This window comes from Hesperophylax consimilis, chromosome 9 (assembly GCF_061612785.1).
Source record: "Hesperophylax consimilis isolate HC1 chromosome 9, BYU_Hcon_1.0, whole genome shotgun sequence".
In the NCBI taxonomy this organism is placed as follows: Eukaryota; Metazoa; Arthropoda; class Insecta; order Trichoptera; family Limnephilidae; genus Hesperophylax; species Hesperophylax consimilis.
The window spans coordinates 40956435-40977761 of record NC_142844.1 but is presented as its reverse complement, the minus strand read 5'-3'; the positions used below and the strand labels follow the sequence as shown (position 1 = coordinate 40977761).

The 21327-nt window shown below is 37.6% G+C and overlaps 1 protein-coding gene across 2 annotated transcripts in view; it reads left to right on the top strand.

Annotated features, from left to right (window-relative positions):
* Positions 1 to 21327, top strand: part of Plc21C (Phospholipase C at 21C) — a 181792-nt gene that overhangs the window by 137374 nt on the left and 23091 nt on the right. The window contains exons 14-19 of one of the 2 annotated variants that reach the window (XM_089635969.1): positions 830 to 1009; positions 1582 to 1735; positions 4219 to 4469; positions 9801 to 10084; positions 11198 to 11260; positions 12793 to 13030. In XM_089635969.1, coding sequence (XP_089492095.1) covers positions 830 to 1009; positions 1582 to 1735; positions 4219 to 4469; positions 9801 to 10084; positions 11198 to 11260; positions 12793 to 13030 — 1170 coding nt within the window. Of the gene's footprint in view, positions 1 to 829; positions 1010 to 1581; positions 1736 to 4218; positions 4470 to 9800; positions 10085 to 11197; positions 11261 to 12777; positions 13031 to 21327 lie in introns of both variants that reach the window. The other variant, XM_089635970.1, reaches the window with a different exon arrangement.

The following is a 21327-nucleotide window of genomic DNA, read 5'->3' as shown; positions in this document are numbered from 1 at the left end:
AGCCAACTGTTATTTTTTTCTAGGTCTCTTTGTACATTTTCTAGTAAGATGTCTAAATCTTTCCCCCCGTAGAAAATTGCACTATCATCTGCATATAAAAAATTTCACCATTTAAATTTAATTGTAACTGAAGTGGTATCAGATAATTATTTTTAATAAATATAGGAATCCTGGTCAGGAATTTTTAGATAGGTTTTTTTCTTTTCACATTCACTCCACACAGGACACCCTGAGGAAAATGATTTTCCTTAAGGCCTATGTCATCTCTGGAGGAGAAGGCGTGACTATGGGTCTCTTCAAGTTCTGTAAGAGGGAGGAAACACAGAGGCCGGCAAATCGTTCCACAGCCGAGCTGTTGAACTCAAGAACGAGTCGTATTAGTGACCCATTCTCATGTGAGCGTTTGGAGTGTTTCCCGACTATGCACCAGTGTCAAATTACGCTAGTTCCTCGGAGCATTTTCCATTGTAATACCTGTAGAACAAGGACAGCATACCTGAGTAATCTAAAGATTGTAATCCGCCTGTTAAGATGGGGAATCTATCAAATATTTTGGGGCTCCGGACCAGAGGTGGCTGCCAAATTCAACAGTGGGGCGCACTTGCGATTTGTACAGGGTCAGCAGTTGTGTACTATTAAAGTATCTGTGGGCCCTGTACAGTACACCCAACTTGTGTGAGGTAGCTTGTCTCTGGCTTTGATGGAGTCTGATGGATATCTTCTTAAATAAATGCCTTGACACTGAACCAAGATGGCCGCCAATTGTGTTCAAAGTATCACTTGGGTAATTTTCATTAGCTGATTATTTAAACATCCATTTCTGTATCAGGTGGTGTTGCCAGACCTGGCATCCATCCGTCTGGCCGCTTATGATGACAGCGGCAAGCTGCTGGGCCACCGCGTGCTGCCGGTGGTGGGCCTCTGTCCGGGCTACCGCCACGTCAACTTGCGCAATGAGCTCAGCCAGCCGCTGCTGATGGCCAGCTTATTCTTGCTGGTCGTCGTCAAGGTAAATCCACTGCATCTTGTGCTCTCTCTTTATATTGATTTCTCCACCATTTGGCAACCCTGATTTGGATATTGTAGAACATAGATACATTACTCACGTAGACTGGTTGTGATGAATCGGCAGATTCAGTCGTACCAACCAAATGGTTTTTTTTAATGTGATGGTGGGCTATTCGTTTTTAAAAGATGATTTATATTTTATTTTATTTATTTATATTTATACGTAAAAACGTATAATAATAATATAATATAAAAGTTACATTCAGAATCAGCGTTTGTTGATTTCCTTATTGGGTATGTTCTGAGGCTGTGAGTAAGGTAGCGAGGAGGGGAAGGAGATGGGGAATAGGAAGTTGGGTTGGGGATGTAATACAAGAGTATATTATTTTAAATGAATTAATTGGACAGGAACACAAATGAATTAAAATGAAGTTGCGCACCCGCGACCTCCTGATTGCTAGTCGATAGGTAAGACGAAGTGGTAAGACCCTCCGACCACGAAGGCCGTCTGAGGTGGGATTACAAGTAGCTAAAGGAAGGGAAGTGATAGGAAGTATTTGTTTGGTTCCCCAGGACTACGTGCCCGACGGCCTGTCCGACCTGGCCGAGGCTCTGGCCAACCCCATCAAGTACCAGAGCGAGCGGGAGAAGCGAGAGCAGCAGCTGGCCGTGCTCACTGAGGACATGGAAGCTGAAGCCACTGAGGACCAGATGGGCAATGCTCCAGGTATAATACTGCTACATATACTAATTATACAACTATCTTTTAACCTTATTTTAATAGGTACATTTGTGTTAATATGAAACCGTTAAAAGTCCCAACTGCTCCCAACCATTTGGCGCCAGTGAGACTATGGCATCTCCAGCTGAAGGTAGGGGAGAAGGAAGAGGAAGGTGGGAAAGTACCTGGCTATTCAGATCTGGTCGCCAAACACGATTAAAGCCATTTCAAGCAATGTTTCAATTCTGAACGTTGGTCTTACACCAGGGCGATACTAAGAGTGTCTTCCACTCTGGAACGTGCCGCAAATATACTATACACATATTATTTTAAATAAGTAATTTGTGAAATAACACAAATAAATCAAATAAAATTAACTTGCGCATGCTGGAATTTGTAGTCAAGAGCCATACCCCTTGACCAAGGAGGCTGTCAAATGAAATTTAGAAATATTTTCATGGATCTTCATTATTTATATGTACTATATTTTTTATAACATCAGAGAGAATGTTTGTTTTTTCAAAATTTTGTTGCTATGCTGGGGAATATACGTAGGATAGATATATATATATATAGTTTTTATAAATATATGAGCACATTATCTGGTAAGATAGTACAATTTACAAAAACACTCTTTTGCACAATACGAGTAAGTTATTTAATTAATTAGTATTTTAATCACACATAGTCGGATTCTCGGCCTTAGGTTGGCATTCCAAGGGTTTACCTTTGTTGTAAATTTTACGTCATCGAGTTTTCTCCATGTAAGTGGTATTTTCTTTATATAAATGTTAGGGAATTTCTTTAAGGTTATAAAAAAAAAGATAAATGGCAGTACATAAAAAAAAATTATTTTGCTTTCTTAAAAAAAACGAAACTACACTACATGTGTTAATATTTCAAAACCAAATATTTTATCGACCTATTTAGTCAGAATCAATATTCTCATCTTTACAATTGTTACAAACCACCTCAACTGAAGAATGGTTTTTGAATGTAAAGCTGGCAACGGCAACACTTCATTCTAGCTGAAGATCTTTTCTTATTCAGTGCACATAACCGAAAAACACCGCATTTTGGAAGGCTTCTGTTTTCTTCTTCTGTTATCGGTTCAACTTCCTGACCGTAATTCACTTTGAGAAAAGCACTTATATCTTGCGGTAAATGTTTGACATTCGATGTTTGTCAATGCCAAATTTTTTAGAAAAATTCTTCGATGCTTTGGAGCCTTTCCTGGACAGGCAAATTTATATAAAATTTGAGCATTTATGGCGCCAATATTCAAAAGAGTGTAGCAAACTACACACGGCCATCTCTTTGTTATTCTAGAGACCGAGTAAGCAGCACACATTTTGTCGACTGTATCCACTCCGCCTTTGGTTTCATTATAGTCCAGTATAACCTGGGGCTTTCTCGTATCAGTATCCATTTCGTTGTCGTCGTGTAATGTTGAGAGTAATATTACAAATTTATTTTTCCGAAAGGAAATTTAGGATAGCATCATTTTATCCCTTTGAAAACCAAAAGAGTCGATCCAACAGCTCTGCTTTTGTCCGGCAATTATCAATGGTCAATTTGCAGTTTGAGTTTTCTATCGGAGTGATCAGACGTTTTACAATATCTGTTGGAGTATTAGAGGCCGCAAATGGTCCATCGGGTTGTATTCCGCAGTATATTTCCAGGTTCGATGTGTAAAATCATTTGGCATCACATAATGAAAACATCTTCAAAAGAGCTTTTTGAGTCAAGCCAGTGACTTCGACTATGTTTATCGCTTTGTTTTTTTCCAGTAACACGCTACGTTGTCCTTCGCCATTGTGTAGATTTATTTTTTCCAATGAAAAATTCTTCCATTGTTTTCTCCTCTCCTTAGCGCTTTCTTCAGCTTGTTGCTTGATTTCTTCTTCCGAAAACTCGCTGTCACTCGAGGGAAAAAATTCTCATCATCTCCATAACGGGACATGTCTAAAACAAAAACAAAAATACATTTAGCTGTAAAAATTTAGAAATTTCTAAATATCAATGTATAACAAAAACTTCTAAGCACACCCGGCACGTCTGCAGTTTAGAGAGACACTGACCCTAGCATAGCTCGGAGCTCGATGCTTGCGACTAAGTGGTAAGAGTGGGGGAAGCGATAATGCGCATCTGTCGTAAATTTTAAATTTTAATCCTTCCATAATTGGTAAGGTTAAATCCATCAGCATCATAATAAATGACATTCAGAGATTTCCCTACTTGAGGGGAGTATGTCTACTTCCCACTCTATTTGTGGCACATAGTCGCTCATCCAGAAACGGGCAACTTTAGAAACAGACCCGGTGAGCAGATACATCCACCGCCAAGACCAAATCTCACTCTACGAACCTAAGTCGAGAGGTGGTCATCAGAACCAATACCCGTCTGAAATGGAATGGTATGACCTTATGTTTCCTATTGTCCAATACAGGAACAGAGGGAGTTTACAGTAAAAGTATTCTCTCACCCAGGTACATTGAAGAGAGAGACGCCCGCCAAGCAGAGCAAAGGTTGGTCGCCGCGGCACCGCGCCAGTGTGGCGGGTCTCACGCACCAGGCCTCGCTGCAGCAGGGGCCGGGTGCGCCACCCGCACCGCTCGGCGCAGCCTCCTCCTCGCCCAACATCGCGCACACGGAACAGCATGCCACTCAGCTGCTTGCCGTGGCGACCACTCACACCACAGAGGGGGACGGCGAGCAGGCTAGCGTGCAAGATGTGCAGGTCCACAATTCTTTAAATTGCCAAACCACTTTGTCTTGCTCTCCACTAACTGCGGCCCCTAGCCAAGTCAGTCTTCCTTTGTCCTTCCTGTCTTGCTCCAATCCTCTTCCCTACGGCCTAACCACCTCTGGCTCGTTTCCACTGATTAGGTATTTCATCATTTTTAGTCTGTCCCGCTTACTGCATTTCAAAGCAAGAGCATACTCACTTACGTATAGATATACTGTCGCCTCGGCCGGCACATGATCGGTAAACATTTGTACATTGTTTATAGAGTATTTCTTTGTGTCTAATTGAAATGATTAATCCGTGGGTTATCCACGGTTTAATTGGTTTAAGCTTCGAGGATATTTTTTGAGATTAAATATTTCTACAGACTCAATTTATTATCAAATATTTTGCAGCATTCTTCTATACAGTTACATTGGTGTATCAATTATTTTACAAGCAATAATTATTCGCCTGAAACACTCATCCACATTGAAAAATCTCCTGATAAAAGATACATGACTCCAACGGGACTCGAACCCGTGTCCCTTCGAATGGATGGCAAGATATACATTGGTGTATATCTTGCCATTCTTTGTCGTTACTTAATATTTTTGTGAGAGAGTTTATTTTAATACTATGTTTGAACTTATTAGTCGTACTAGTTTGAGTAATATAATAAAATAGTCATGTGAAAAAAAATGATATTAAGTACCTATTGTAAGAAATATCTAAAATATTATTATGAAACTAAAAAGTCTTGACTATTATTATGTAAACCAGTCATCACTACTGCATCTCCCCGACCATGCACTCCCTGCCTTGACCCGTAAAACGTGCGAAAGGGACAACCACCAAGAATTTTATTATTTACCTCCAGAAATCTCGCTGAAAGGGCTTGCGGGAGAACTTTTCAACATAGAAATTTTCACAAAATCGTAAATTAAAAACAAAAATATGTTCTCAAAAGGAGAAGCCATGTCGGTAAGTTTTTATAATTTTGTAATTCTTTATGAGAATTGAGTTAACAGCACCTTTTCTTTGAATAATATTTTCCGATAAAATATTCACGTTTGACAGTGAATGTTTACGTTAATACGAAACGAATCGAAAATTTAAAAACATACCGACATAGCTTATTCTGTCTAGAAGGTAATATAAAAACATACCGACATAGCTTATTCTGTCTAGAAGGTAATATAAAAACATACCGACATAGCTTATTCTGTCTAGAAGGTAATATAAAAAAAAATATTCATTTATTCGGTTTCGGTGCAGAAAAATGTTTTTACCTGGGGGTCCTTTTTGTATGTGCCGGAAATCAAAGTCTATCATCTTAAGTCATACAATTGGTGTTGTTCATTCCAGAATGCGAAAATACCTATTTTAAAAATAACTTAGAATTAAGATTAATTTTCCCACCATTTTTAATTTTAACATTAGCACAACAGAATATTTCTTTCCCACATCTGATATGTAAAATCCCAAATAAACATCTAACAGCCTGGTATTTTATAATCACAGTGTCCTTCTAGGTTTAAAAATAATTTCTCTTTAATATGTGTTTAGTGTCGTTACGTTTTACTTTTAAGTACCTTTCTGAAGCCTCTGCATATTTTTTTTGTTGTTGTTTTAAATCTCCCAAATTTTATTACTCTCAGCTTCAAAGACCGACTTTATTGCCCTTTGAATGGAATAATTTCAAGGATGCCGCTAACCTATAATAAAATAAGAGCTTGCAAATTGTAAATTGCAACCCTCAGATAATGTAAATACATTCCTATTGTTAATGTCTCGTCCCTTTGAAATTATTGTTTTAGACTAAGAAAAATGTACCCCACACGGCAACCAAGACGTGGGAGAAATTGGCCAACTTAGTAAGGTCAACTTTTTATTGTGTTTTTGTATTTTTATTTAAAAGGCCGATACCCGAGTATCGGTACTGAGTGAGTCACAAGCACTGAGTCAGTCAAGTCAGTCTGTCATCGAGAGGCAGTCTCGAAGAATAGTCTGGGACTGTCACAAGTGGTAGAGAGTATTACCATTACTGATTAAGGGAACTTAGGCCCTTAATCTGAGAGTAGGCTGTGACAGTCGTCTGTCAGAAGTGGTAGGCAGTGGAATTCCACTACTGATTAAGGGAACTTAGGCCCTTAATCTGAGAGTAGGCTGTGACAGTCGTCTGTCAGAAGTGGTAGGTAGTGGAATTCCACTACTGATTAAGGGAACTTAGGCCCTTCATCTGAGAGTAGGCTGTGACAGTCGTCTGTCAGAAGTGGTAGGTAGTGGAATTCCACTACTGATTAAGGAAACTTAGGCCCTTAATCTGAGAGTAGGCTGTGACAGTCGTCTGTCAGAAGTGGTAGGCAGTGGAATTCCACTACTGATTAAGGGAACTTAGGCCCTTAATCTGAGAGTAGGCTGTGACAGTCGTCTGTCAGAAGTGGTAGGTAGTGGAATTCCACTACTGATTAAGGGAACTTAGGCCCTTCATCTGAGAGTAGGCTGTGACAGTCGTCTGTCAGAAGTGGTAGGTAGTGGAATTCCACTACTGATTAAGGGAACTTAGGCCCTTAATCTGAGAGTAGGCTGTGACAGTCGTCTGTCAGAAGTGGTAGGTAGTGGAATTCCACTACTGATTAAGGGAACTTAGGCCCTTAATCTGAGAGTAGGCTGTGACAGTCGTCTGTCAGAAGTGGTAGGCAGTGGAATTCCACTACTGATTAAGGGAACTTAGGCCCTTAATCTGAGAGTAGGCTGTGACAGTCGTCTGTCAGAAGTGGTAGGTAGTGGAATTCCACTACTGATTAAGGGAACTTAGGCCCTTCATCTGAGAGTAGGCTGTGACAGTCGTCTGTCAGAAGTGGTAGGCAGTGGAATTCCACTACTGATTAAGGGAACTTAGGCCCTTAATCTGAGAGTAGGCTGTGACAGTCGTCTGTCAGAAGTGGTAGGTAGTGGAATTCCACTACTGATTAAGGGAACTTAGGCCCTTAATCTGAGAGTAGGCTGTGACAGTCGTCTGTCAGAAGTGGTAGGTAGTGGAATTCCACTACTGATTAAGGGAACTTAGGCCCTTAATCTGAGAGTAGGCTGTGACAGTCGTCTGTCAGAAGTGGTAGGTAGTGGAATTCCACTACTGATTAAGGGAACTTAGGCCCTTCATCTGAGAGTAGGCTGTGACAGTCGTCTGTCAGAAGTGGTAGGTAGTGGAATTCCACTACTGATTAAGGGAACTTAGGCCCTTAATCTGAGAGTAGGCTGTGACAGTCGTCTGTCAGAAGTGGTAGGTAGTGGAATTCCACTACTGATTAAGGGAACTTAGGCCCTTAATCTGAGAGTAGGCTGTGACAGTCGTCTGTCAGAAGTGGTAGGTAGTGGAATTCCACTACTGATTAAGGGAACTTAGGCCCTTAATCTGAGAGTAGGCTGTGACAGTCGTCTGTCAGAAGTGGTAGGTAGTGGAATTCCACTACTGATTAAGGGAACTTAGGCCCTTCATCTGAGAGTAGGCTGTGACAGTCGTCTGTCAGAAGTGGTAGGTAGTGGAATTCCACTACTGATTAAGGGAACTTAGGCCCTTCATCTGAGAGTAGGCTGTGACAGTCGTCTGTCAGAAGTGGTAGGTAGTGGAATTCCACTACTGATTAAGGGAACTTAGGCCCTTAATCTGAGAGTAGGCTGTGACAGTCGTCTGTCAGAAGTGGTAGGTAGTGGAATTCCACTACTGATTAAGGGAACTTAGGCCCTTCATCTGAGAGTAGGCTGTGACAGTCGTCTGTCAGAAGTGGTAGGTAGTGGAATTCCACTACTGATTAAGGGAACTTAGGCCCTTAATCTGAGAGTAGGCTGTGACAGTCGTCTGTCAGAAGTGGTAGGTAGTGGAATTCCACTACTGATTAAGGGAACTTAGGCCCTTCATCTGAGAGTAGGCTGTGACAGTCGTCTGTCAGAAGTGGTAGGTAGTGGAATTCCACTACTGATTAAGGGAACTTAGGCCCTTAATCTGAGAGTAGGCTGTGACAGTCGTCTGTCAGAAGTGGTAGGTAGTGGAATTCCACTACTGATTAAGGGAACTTAGGCCCTTAATCTGAGAGTAGGCTGTGACAGTCGTCTGTCAGAAGTGGTAGGTAGTGGAATTCCACTACTGATTAAGGGAACTTAGGCCCTTCATCTGAGAGTAGGCTGTGACAGTCGTCTGTCAGAAGTGGTAGGTAGTGGAATTCCACTACTGATTAAGGGAACTTAGGCCCTTAATCTGAGAGTAGGCTGTGACAGTCGTCTGTCAGAAGTGGTAGGTAGTGGAATTCCACTACTGATTAAGGGAACTTAGGCCCTTCATCTGAGAGTAGGCTGTGACAGTCGTCTGTCAGAAGTGGTAGGTAGTGGAATTCCACTACTGATTAAGGGAACTTAGGCCCTTAATCTGAGAGTAGGCTGTGACAGTCGTCTGTCAGAAGTGGTAGGTAGTGGAATTCCACTACTGATTAAGGGAACTTAGGCCCTTCATCTGAGAGTAGGCTGTGACAGTCGTCTGTCAGAAGTGGTAGGTAGTGGAATTCCACTACTGATTAAGGGAACTTAGGCCCTTCATCTGAGAGTAGGCTGTGACAGTCGTCTGTCAGAAGTGGTAGGTAGTGGAATTCCACTACTGATTAAGGGAACTTAGGCCCTTCATCTGAGAGTAGGCTGTGACAGTCGTCTGTCAGAAGTGGTAGGTAGTGGAATTCCACTACTGATTAAGGGAACTTAGGCCCTTAATCTGAGAGTAGGCTGTGACAGTCGTCTGTCAGAAGTGGTAGGTAGTGGAATTCCACTACTGATTAAGGGAACTTAGGCCCTTCATCTGAGAGTAGGCTGTGACAGTCGTCTGTCAGAAGTGGTAGGTAGTGGAATTCCACTACTGATTAAGGGAACTTAGGCCCTTCATCTGAGAGTAGGCTGTGACAGTCGTCTGTCAGAAGTGGTAGGTAGTGGAATTCCACTACTGATTAAGGGAAATTAGACCCTTAATCTGGTACCTACCAGTAAACTTCAGCTGCGGCTGATAGTTGGCAATATTTGTGTTTGTATTTAGTAAAAATAAAACTGTTGTGCTGAAAAGAAGAAGAACAAATTGTTTTCCTGCCTACCATAGCCTAGATGTAACTACTTGAGCTATGGTGAAATCCAAAATTTTATATTATATTTCCATATTTTATCATTAAATTAATGGGGCAATAATGTATGGACACTGCATGCGATAGTATCATCGACCACCACAACGCCCCAATCCCGACAACAACATACTCGTACATTGCATATCTATGCATTTACTGACTTTTATTATTTTTTTTTTTTCAGTCTATGTTTGACGTATCTCTGAACGCAGCCGTATCGGGAGAATCTCTATCCACATCCACCTTAGAGGCGGAGTCTCTGGAGCGTATCCTTGCCAGCAAGGCTGTACGGGAGAAGCGACAGGAACTGGACAAGAAGATGGAGACCATGCGGCGGAAGCACGAGAAGGAGCGCGCGCGACACAGTGGCCAGAAGTCCTGCGACCTAAGTGGGGGGCCGGGCGCAGAGCAGCGACGCAAGTTTTACATGACCAACCGGCTGGTCAAGCGGCTGTCCAGCAAGAACATGTAATATAATATTTGTTATCACATTTTAACTATCATACTTCTGACTTTTTATGAGATATGATCACTTTTTCATACACTTCCCATGTAATCCCACTTCAGACATACATATCGTGATAACACATTGACACCTTTTCAAACATAATATTATTTTTTCATATCTATGACTTTTACATAAATTTTGATATCCCACTTCTGATATATTATGTGATATCTATCACTATTTATTAATTATGTAATCCCCCATCTTATTTCCACTTTTTCTTCCATTTGTTCATCCCATTGGCATAAATATAATATCATAATTTTATCAAATGCATTTTGTTATTCCCTCCTGATGGTGCTATAATACTACTTTTTCACAAATTTTACTATCCCGTTTCTAACATGTGATAACATATCACCTTTTCATGCACAATATTATTGTCATCCCATTCCTGACAAGTGATATCATGTCACCTATTACTGTCATCCCATTCCTGACAAGTGATATCATATCACCTATTACTGTCATCCCATTCCTGACAAGTGATATCATATCACCTATTACTGTCATCCCATTCCTGACAAGTGATATCATATCACCTATTACTGTCATCCCATTCCTGACAAGTGATATTATATCACCTATTACTGTCATCCCATTCCTGACAAGTGATATCATATCACCTATTACTGTCATCCCATTCCTGACAAGTGATATCATATCACCTATTACTGTCATCCCATTCCTGACAAGTGATATCATATCACCTATTACTGTCATCCCATTCCTGACAAGTGATATCATATCACCTATTACTGTCATCCCATTCCTGACAAGTGATATCATATCACCTATTACTGTCATCCCATTCCTGACAAGTGATATCATATCACCTATTACTGTCATCCCATTCCTGACAAGTGATATCATATCACCTATTACTGTCATCCCATTCCTGACAAGTGATATCATATCACCTATTACTGTCATCCCATTCCTGACAAGTGATATCATATCACCTATTACTGTCATCCCATTCCTGACATGTGATATTATAATATAATTTTTTATTAGGTTGTTTTATCCCACCTGACCCTGAAATAATGTAGTGTACATGGTTGTTTATTTAGATTCAATCAGACTTTATTAAATACAAGAGCTCCTGTGCTGTCCGTTATTAGACAATATGTCAGGTAAAGTGAAATTTTGTAATCTTCCGCGATCGTAACACCCATTAACTTTAACAGATTTCATCTTTTACAGCATTACATTATACAAATTAATAAAAAGATAAAACAAATTATGCTTATTTTCACAGATTTGTTTCTTTGTATATTTGAAGAATGTATGTAAAGTATTGGCTTCATTTGCACTATTATTGCATTAATTATATTTATTTGATTTGCTTTCATTAAATCTTCTGCAAAATTAAACAACACCCCATCTTATATCGTATGTATTTTTAAAACATTATTTACGTAACATATTTTACTATTATCACAATTTTTATGAATATACTTAATATTATGTGCATTTATCCCTTTGGAAACCTAAATCATACATAGTCCACAGTCTGTAAAAAACATTATCATTTAACATGTAATTCACTCAACGCTTGATATCCCCACGATTCGTAAATACACTTTTTTAAATATTGCAAATGGGATGAGGGCTTCTACTTTTTTAAATATTGCAAATGGGGTGAGGGCTTCTACTTTTTTAAATATTGCAAATGCGATGAGGGCTTCTACTTTTTTAAATATTGCAAATGGGATGAGGGCTTCTACTTTTTTAAATATTGCAAATGGGATGAGGGCTTCTACTTTTTTAAATATTGCAAATGGGATGAGGGCTTCTACTTTTTTAAATATTGCAAATGGGATGAGGGCTTCTACTTTTTTAAATATTGCAAATGGGATGAGGGCTTCTACTTTTTTAAATATTGCAAATGGGATGAGGGCTTCTACTTTTTTAAATATTGCAAATGGGATGAGGGCTTTTACCTTTTTAAATATTGTAAATGGGATGAGGGCTTCTACTTTTTTAAATATTGCAAATGGGATGAGGGCTTCTACTTTTTTAAATATTGCAAATGGGATGAGGGCTTCTACTTTTTTAAATATTGCAAATGGGATGAGGGCTTCTACCTTTTTAAATATTGTAAATGGGATGAGGGCTTCTACTTTTTAAATATTGCAAATGGGATGAGGGCTTCCACTTTTTTAATGCGACCTTATTTTTCAAAAATATTTTATTCTCTCTTTACTTTTCTAATCTTTCCTCAAATGATTTTAAAAGCTATATCTCTTATGTCAAACATTTAATTTGTTTATAAGACAGTTTTAAGCAGAAGATAAGTTACCACATATTATAACTTATATAAAAGTCTCATCTGTTCAGAGGCATATTGTCTTGAAAGTGACCTTAATCTAACATTCTAATATGAACATCACTTCAAGCCAGTCTGACTCCAAACGGTCCGACATTTGACTCTGGCCATAATTGTAAATAATGGTTTACTTAAAAAAAAAACTTATCTTGTGGTACGGTGAAACTCGTTTAAGTTACCACTTAAGAAGTTTTGTTTTTCAGTCCCCAGTCCCTTGGAAAACCTTGAGAGTTTCACCGTACATCAACTACATTGAATATTCACTCGATAGTATTGAATGGTGGACTTTGAAATCCACTGCTGTAAAAATAAGTGCAACAGTTTTCCCGTGTCCAGCGAGAGCGCCACCACAGAGCTGTCCATGGTGTCCACGGTGCCGGAGGGGGGCGAAGCGGGCTCGGCGGGGGAGGGTGCAGTGGCGGTGGCGGCGGCGGCGGGCGGGCCGGGCCCCCTGCTGCTGCGGGAGCACGGTGCGCAGATGCACGAGCTGAGAGAGAGGTACCACCACCTGATCTACACGCACGCCGACAAGTATCTCAAGCAGTCTCAGCAGGCGCAGCTTAAGCTATTGAGGGTGAGTTTACTGATCCACTTATCTTATTCCCTTCTTCCACGGGGATACATGAGCAGGCAGAATTCTGCTGATACACTAACATCTAACTTTATAGTAATTTACTGGCAAATTCTCTCAAAAGGTCAAAGTATTTCTGCTCTGCGATAAAATCCAAATAAAAGGAATATTTCTCAATATATTCAAAAACTAAAAACTGTTTTTAAAAGGCTATAAAATATGCTTACAAATTTAATTATCTCTAAATAGTATAAAATAAAGTGGCTATCCGTGTATATCTGTGCGCTTAGTTCTTAGTAGGGTTTCACTATCATTTAAAGAATTAACCTTCCGGACATGCATGTTATCGTTATACAAAGTAGAGACAAGTCAATGTTTTGTAATCAAGTTGTAAAATATATTTTCAAAGCGCTTACATTGCTAACTCTGGCTAAACCTTATGAGATAAAAAATAAAAATAATACACTTAGGAATTATATATATTTAAAATACCTACAGAAAAGCTCAAGATGCTAAATGTCTATCTCCCAAGGATAACCCACAGTACATCATTTTTATTTCTTACATATATAATGGGTTATTTGCCAAGCTATTTTGACCAATATAATATTAATGCTTATCCGATTAAATATGTTAGTTACGTTGAACATTTAATGTAGATGAAAATTGCCCTTTACCCAGACTGAATGCTGTTGAAATGAGATCCCTGAGGCGTATGAGAAAACCATGAGCGAAGAAAGGAGTGTATGGAGAATACAAGATGCAAATGCGAATTGTAGCAGAAGTCGGGGACGCCCAAGGAAGACATGGCATGATCAAGTGAATCAGATACTTGAGTCGGGCCAAGAGTCGGAATAATACAAGAGCATGTATGAGACGATGTATGAATGTGAATGAGGCAAGGAGTGTGTGCCAAGACCGAGTTGTTTGGCGGTCCGTCCTCTCTGCCTACCCCTGCGGAGAAAGGCGTGATGGTTATTTAGTTAGCTAAAATTGCCCCTTACAGTATATCATTTAATTGAATATCTTAGAAGAAATCACAGATTTAAAAGCATGCCCAGCAAAAAGACCGGTCGGTGGCCGAGTTAACATCGCGCTTGGGTCCCACTCGGGCGTAGTGTGTTCAATTCCTCGGCTGGCTAAGTCCTCCATCACAACACAAGCAACATTTTCAGCTCACTGTGGTGATAGTAGGAGATTTTCAAATATTGTCAGGTTATTCGTAACCCGGGAATGGTTGTCTTTCTTTTTTATTAATTAAAAAGAATCTTCTGGGTTTCCAGATGGGAGACAAGTCTACTTTTAACAATTTTTTCAATGATTTTCGACAATTCACTAACTTCTAGATTTGAATACAAAGCGTGGTGTTTTCTCTTTCTAACACCGTGTAAATCGAAAATTCCCGGGCAATTATCATCGAGCTAGGCTGCCAAATATAGATATTCAAGTAATTCATAAATAAACTCAACATATTTTCATGTAATCAAAATTTTCCTGGTCGATTGCCGTCGCAGCTGACCTAGATATAAATTTACAAAATACGAATTAGGATGATTTAAATGTAACCGCATGATGGAAATGACAATTGTACCTGTCTTCGTAAAATGCCAGGACTAAGCGCTTGAGATATACTCGATACTGACAGATGAGTGATTTAGGATGTGGTACCTAGGACGTATCTATAGGACTACTCGTCACAACTGAAAGAGACATGTTGCTCGGAACTACTGGCTAACTCGAGGCGCGGTGGTTTGTCGCTTGGGAATAACATGTTAATACAATTATCTATATTTAAAGCCAAATGTAACTAAAATGAGTAATTGGATAAGGTTTTATTAGTGATTTCTAAACGAAAATCTGAAACAGAAAAATCAGAAAAGGATACGGTCACATCTAGGACCGGTCACATATGTGACCGTATCCTTTTCTGTTTCAGATTTTCGTTTACATTATATCGGGGATTATTAAAAATAAAAGACTGTTGGCTCAGACCTATGACGTTTATTGACACTCTGCAAATTCGTTATAATCTCCCACGTGACGCATCAAGACTGCCAACATAGCAATACATGTCATCCTTTCCTCCTTTAATTTTTTTTATTTTCAAACAATTTACAATGACCAAATAAAACTTAAACATAATCACTATGACTAAATCTGACAGGGGGTTTCACCAAACTGCCAGTCCTAGTTATTACATCATTTTCCTCACTAGTGCTGGGTAAAGGATCACTAACATTTTTATTTTCTTGACTTCCCAAGTCATACCATTTATCGGGATTTTCATAATTTGATTTTAACTTTATACAACTTTTTTTTATTTGGTTAACATGGACCTTTTTTACCTCTCCTCCGATTAAAAGAATTAAATACACCCATGAACTTAATTTTAACTTAATTGTTCGCTGAACCCATTTCATAGGACCTTTCAGATGTCTTAAGTATACCGATACCTTATCATTTTCCTCATACTCTTTCAATGCATTTTTACTTGATTGCTTACTTTTATTTACATTATTTTCTTCTTTCAAAATATGAAGAGGTGTACGTGGCTCATACGAAAATATTTTAGCCATAGGAGACAAACCCGTGACAGAAGTAGGAGTGGAACGATAAGTATACAAACAATCTATTAGACGTTGAGCTGGTGACAAAAATTTAGAATTTTTTGAAAACATAAATTAAATTAAAATCTTTTTGAATGTTTGAACAGATCGTTCTGCTAATCCATTTGACTCGGGATTATATGGTGGAGAAAGTAATAATTTAATAGATTTTTCTTTACAAAAAATGGAAAATTCTTTACATGAAAATGGAGGACCGTTATCACAAACAATAGTTTTCGGAAACGCAAATCTGGAAAAAACTTCACTTAAAATTGATAACAAATCCGAATATTTAGTATTTTTCATATAAAAACATTCTATCCACTTTGAATATGAATCACAAACTAATAAGTATTTGGAACCTTTTAAGTCAAAAAAATCCAAATGGACTCTTTCCCATGGACTTTCAGCAATAGGCCAATTATGACGCACATTTTTGTTAGCTTTTTGTACCGACTGACACATTTCACATCTAGAAATAATATCTTCAATATCTTGAATGAGCAAGAATTTTTGATCTGACTATACCAGGATGACCATAATGTATTAAATTTAAGACTTAAGGCGAAATAGGTAGACTTGACCTGAAATTTGGCATTTTTGAGGCCAGTTTTAGACGTATGGACACTTTTCTAGAAAAAAACACAAATTGATTTTGAAAGATCGTTATGTTATCTAGTAAAGTAAGATGTTAAATTTTGAAAAATAATATTATTTTCATATCATAATAAAGTGTTACCGTTGGACGTTGCGCAGATTTGTTGTATTTTCAAAGGTGAATTTGTATTATACAACAAATATTTCAAATCATATAATAATTCAGTATAAACAATCAATAAATTATCTATCATAAGTATGTATAAGAATTTTGTTTTTATTTCAAATAAAATTACTAATAAATAAATCCGAGCACGCGTTTTGTGACGAAAATCCCTCAATTTGACTATTTATTTATGGTCTTACAAATTGGTATAGTTCAGATTATTTACAAAAATAATTTACCAAGACATTATTGAAACATTAGAAATAATGTATGACCAAAAAATATATTCTTAAAGTATATAATAGTAATAAATTTCGATTCGCGTTTGTGCATTTTTATTACCTCGACAGAAGACCGATAATTTAGTCATTCTCCGCCGCGACCGGGCGGCAAGCGGACGTGTAGTACATGCCGGTCTAGTTAATAACATTTTATAGAAATTCCTCGCTTAAAAATGGGGAGGAAAATATCCTTGGAACAAAAGTTTTATTAGAAAACACAAATGACGAAATCAAAAACGTACGTGGAAGATATATTTTCAAAAAAAACAAAGGTTAGTGATATTTAATTATCCGTATACATTGTACGTACTTATATGCTACAGGGTCGTTCAAAAGAATCAGTCAGAATAAGCACATATTTTTTATAACATTTGGCGATAATTTTGTGTTGTTTAATTGCCAGGGAAAAGAATCAACTATGGACTATCAGGAGTTTATGTCTGTCATCGATGTTTCATGTATAAATGTTAAAACTTATGCCAAAGTACGTGAAACTGTTTGTGATTGCTGGTCAAAAAGTGCCACAAACCAAATGAAATTTGATTCGTGATATACGATTCAAATTATTTTATTGTTCATAATTTCAATTTTATTGTCTAATTCACTATTACATTGGTATAATTCAACATATTTAATATTTTTTTGTGTTACTTTTTGTCAGTTTCATAATGTCATATTGTGAATTGAGCTTCTTGTTTTAGGAAAAAAAAACGAGGTTATTTTTGACATACTAACCTATGATTTTTCAATCGAAATTTACCTCGTGAATTTAATAACATTTCGAAAATTAGACGAGTCAGGTCGCTCCGTTAACCATGAAAACAAATACATGAAAGCGATACAATATTATGCAATCGCATAACTACATATGTAGGTAGGTACCGTAGAAAATAGTTGGAAATAAAACCTAGTTTTAATATATACAAGATATTACTATATATATATACTACTTCAGTTGTAAGGAATAAACCCTCTTTTCAATGTCATACGTATCAAATCAAGTAATACGTTAAAGATAAGTACAGGGTGCGGCAGAGAGGACGGACGTTTTTGAGATGGGTAGTACTCTCCCCTTCCGTCTACGAAAGAAGTGGGGGGGGTGCCGCTTGACTCGTTAGTTCCTAGCATTATTTTACCAGTTGTCGTCATGGAGCCGTGGACGGTGGAGCACTGCGTTTTCGCCTATGATTGTTTCGTCCGAAATAATGAGTCAGTCACCGTCATACAGCGTGAGTTTCGTCGCCACTTCAACATTCATCGGAATAGAGCTGTGAATAGAGCTGTTCCCTCTCGAAACACCATCCTTCGTTGGGTTGAATCACTTCGCAGGCGTGGTGAACTGATCAACAGAAGACCAAGAAGAGCTCCGCGAACAGTTCGAACTCCTGAAAATGGGGACATGGGGACACCTCAAGGCTGGAGTATACGAGAACAAGCCCCGAACTCTGGACGAATTGAAAGACTCAATTCGCGTGGAAGTCGCTCAAGTTGAGAGAGCGATGTTGGAGAGAGTCTACGCGAACTTCCAAGAACGCCTCCAGCACTGCATCAACGATTTCGGCCACCACATGCCTGATGTGATTTTCCACACTTGACTGTCTCAAATGCTATTTCCTCGCAAACCTGATTCCATCAATAAATTTGTTTTTGAGTAAAAATTAACTATTTTATGATTTTTTTAAAACCATCCGTCCTCTCTGCCGCACCCTGTATTAGAAATAAAACTTACCGGTAATACCTTTCGCACAAACAAATAAATATGTAAAACAAAAGATTTTTACTCACTTTTGGAAAACCTATGTAAAATAAATTTAAAAAAATCAAATTAAACCAATATTTAAAAAAAATTTATATCTACCATGTCGCACTGCATTTGTATTTATTTATGTTTACGCACTCCGATGTATAATTTACAAATATGTATGTAACTACTTATTAGGAAGAAAGCTACAACCGAGAATACAACAACAATAATTGTTATTTCATCGGAACCATGCTGTAGTTTTCTTCAGCCGCGCAGGTGTTCGGGTCGCAGTGGAATGAATTCGGTATTTCTGTCTCGTTCTAAAAAAACGTCCGATCGCGAGACCGTCTTTTAACGAAATTTGAATTCTCGTCCGCTGGTTAAGACGCCTTAAGAGATTCTGGTATTACAATTCTGTCACCAAATAAAAGACATTTTCCCTTGACCGACAGTAAATTTCTGAACTTGAAATATTTTTTAATTTCTGGACTTGACAAGTTTTCAATCCAACCGATTGAAACATACTTAATGACTTTACATAATATTTCATCTTTTTCAGAATGACTTTCAACTTCTGAAAATGGAATTAAGGGTGTTGACATGCATACAAAATTACATTCTTCTTCATTAAATTGTTGTACACTTGGCAAACGTGACATTACATCAGCTTGAGGAATTTTCAGTCCGTTTTTAAAAACTAATTTATAATTGTACGCGGACAATATTATAGACCATCTTATGAGACGTGATGCAGCTAAAACGGGGACTTTTTTATTTTCGGCAAATAAAGACAACAATGGAGCATGATCAATATATATAGTAAAATGACGACCAATTAAATATTTATGAAATTTCTTGATTCCAAAATAACAGCAAGGGCTTCCTTGTGCAATTGGCTATAATTTCGTTGAGCTGAATTTAACGTTGCAGACTCAAAAGCTATAGGAAATTCTTAATTCTTTACGACATGACTTAAGACACATCTGACACCATATGCACTGGAGTCGACTGTAAGACACAATGGTTTTGACAGATCAAATAAAACTAACATAGTTTTATCTGACAAGAGAGACTTACTATTTATAAATGCTTTTTCGCATTCATCAGACCAACACCATTCTACATTCTTTCTTAATAAATTATGGAGTGGTTCTAGCACAGTAGGACACATAGGAATAAAATTCCTATAAAAATTCAACATTGACAAATACGATTTTAGTTGAGTAACATTTTCTGGACACCCAGTAGACTTAATTTTCTCAACTTTCGACAAAGACGGACTTTTGCCTTGACCTGACAAAGTAAAACCTAAAAATTCAAAAGAAGATACAAAAAATTCACTTTTTGACACATTAATTTTTATATTAAACTCATTTAACTTTGACAAAACTTTTTCTAAAGTATTACAACACTCCGTTTCATCTTTACCACCTACACAAATATCATCAATGTATGCAGCACAGTTTTTTATGCCTCCCAAGACTGTATCAATGACCATTTGAAATGTGGCAGGAGCCGATGACAACCCAAAAGGTAAACGATTGTACACATATAAACCATTACATGTAATTGTAAGTAATTCTTTACTGGAATCTGACACAGACAACTGTAAATATGCATTTGTTAAGTCTAATTTACAAAATACTTGGCAACCTGAAAATTTATTAAAAATATCCTCTGGACGTGGAATAGGATATTGATCAATTCTCAATTGTGGATTGACTGTAGATTTTAAATCTGCACATAAACGTATTTTTCCATTTTGTTTTGGTACACAGACTATTGGAGAAGACTTACTACTATATTTATCTTTAGAAATTATGTCTTCGCTTTCAAGACGATCTAGCTCTTGGCATACTTCTGCACGCAGTGCATAAGGGACCTCATATGCTTTGTGGAAAACAGGAGTTGAATTATTTTTTAAACTTAAATTTACCGAAAACTCTTTGATTGGTAAGTCGTTATTTGTTTTAGAAAAAGAATTTAAATATTTTTGTGACAATTTTTCGACAATGTTTGATTTATTTTTTCCACTGACAGACACTGAATTTACAGTATTATCATTACCAATATTTGACATAAAAGAATTTATAAATGTATTTTCCCAAGAACATTTTCAAAACATTTATCCAATTCCTACCAAGAATAGCTTCAGATGATAAATTTTTAATAACCAACACTGGTAAATCCACAACAAAATTAGAATCATCTTTTACACTTACTTTCGTCATAAAAAATCCAAAACAATATAAATTTTGACTATTTGCTGTAAACAAATTACCATAATACTGACTTAATTTACAAGTTTTGAAAAATTTTATGTACATTTTGCGACTTATCAAGGTCGATGAACTCCCTGTGTCAATCATGAAGGACATTTTCCTACCGTTTACAAACAAATCAATATGTTTCAGACACGGACATATTTAAAACATTTATATTATTCACACATTTTACATGATTAATAACAATTGATTTTGCACTAGAACAAAATTTTGACGTATGACCGTATGTATTACACTTGTAACATTTCCAATTGATTGACGGACATGACTCTGGTTGATGACTGATAAAACACCTCTCGCATCTTTTTCTGGAATTTCCACGTGATGGAGATGAAAGCCGACTTGATGACATTGAACTCCTTTGACCTTGTTGCGGACTTGTACTCCTTTGACGTCACGTTTTCGGCTTTACTTGGAAAACTCCCAATGAATGATCTTCTTTGTGTAATATTTCTGCAGAACAACAGATTTACTGTCTCCATATTCTTGACAATTTTTTTGCTTTTTCTCAACTCAGCGATTCATCTTCAGACAGTAATCTTATAGTCATGGCTTCATTTTTCACACCGCACACCAATTTATCCCTCAAGGCTTCATCCAGAAATGCTCCAAAATTACATG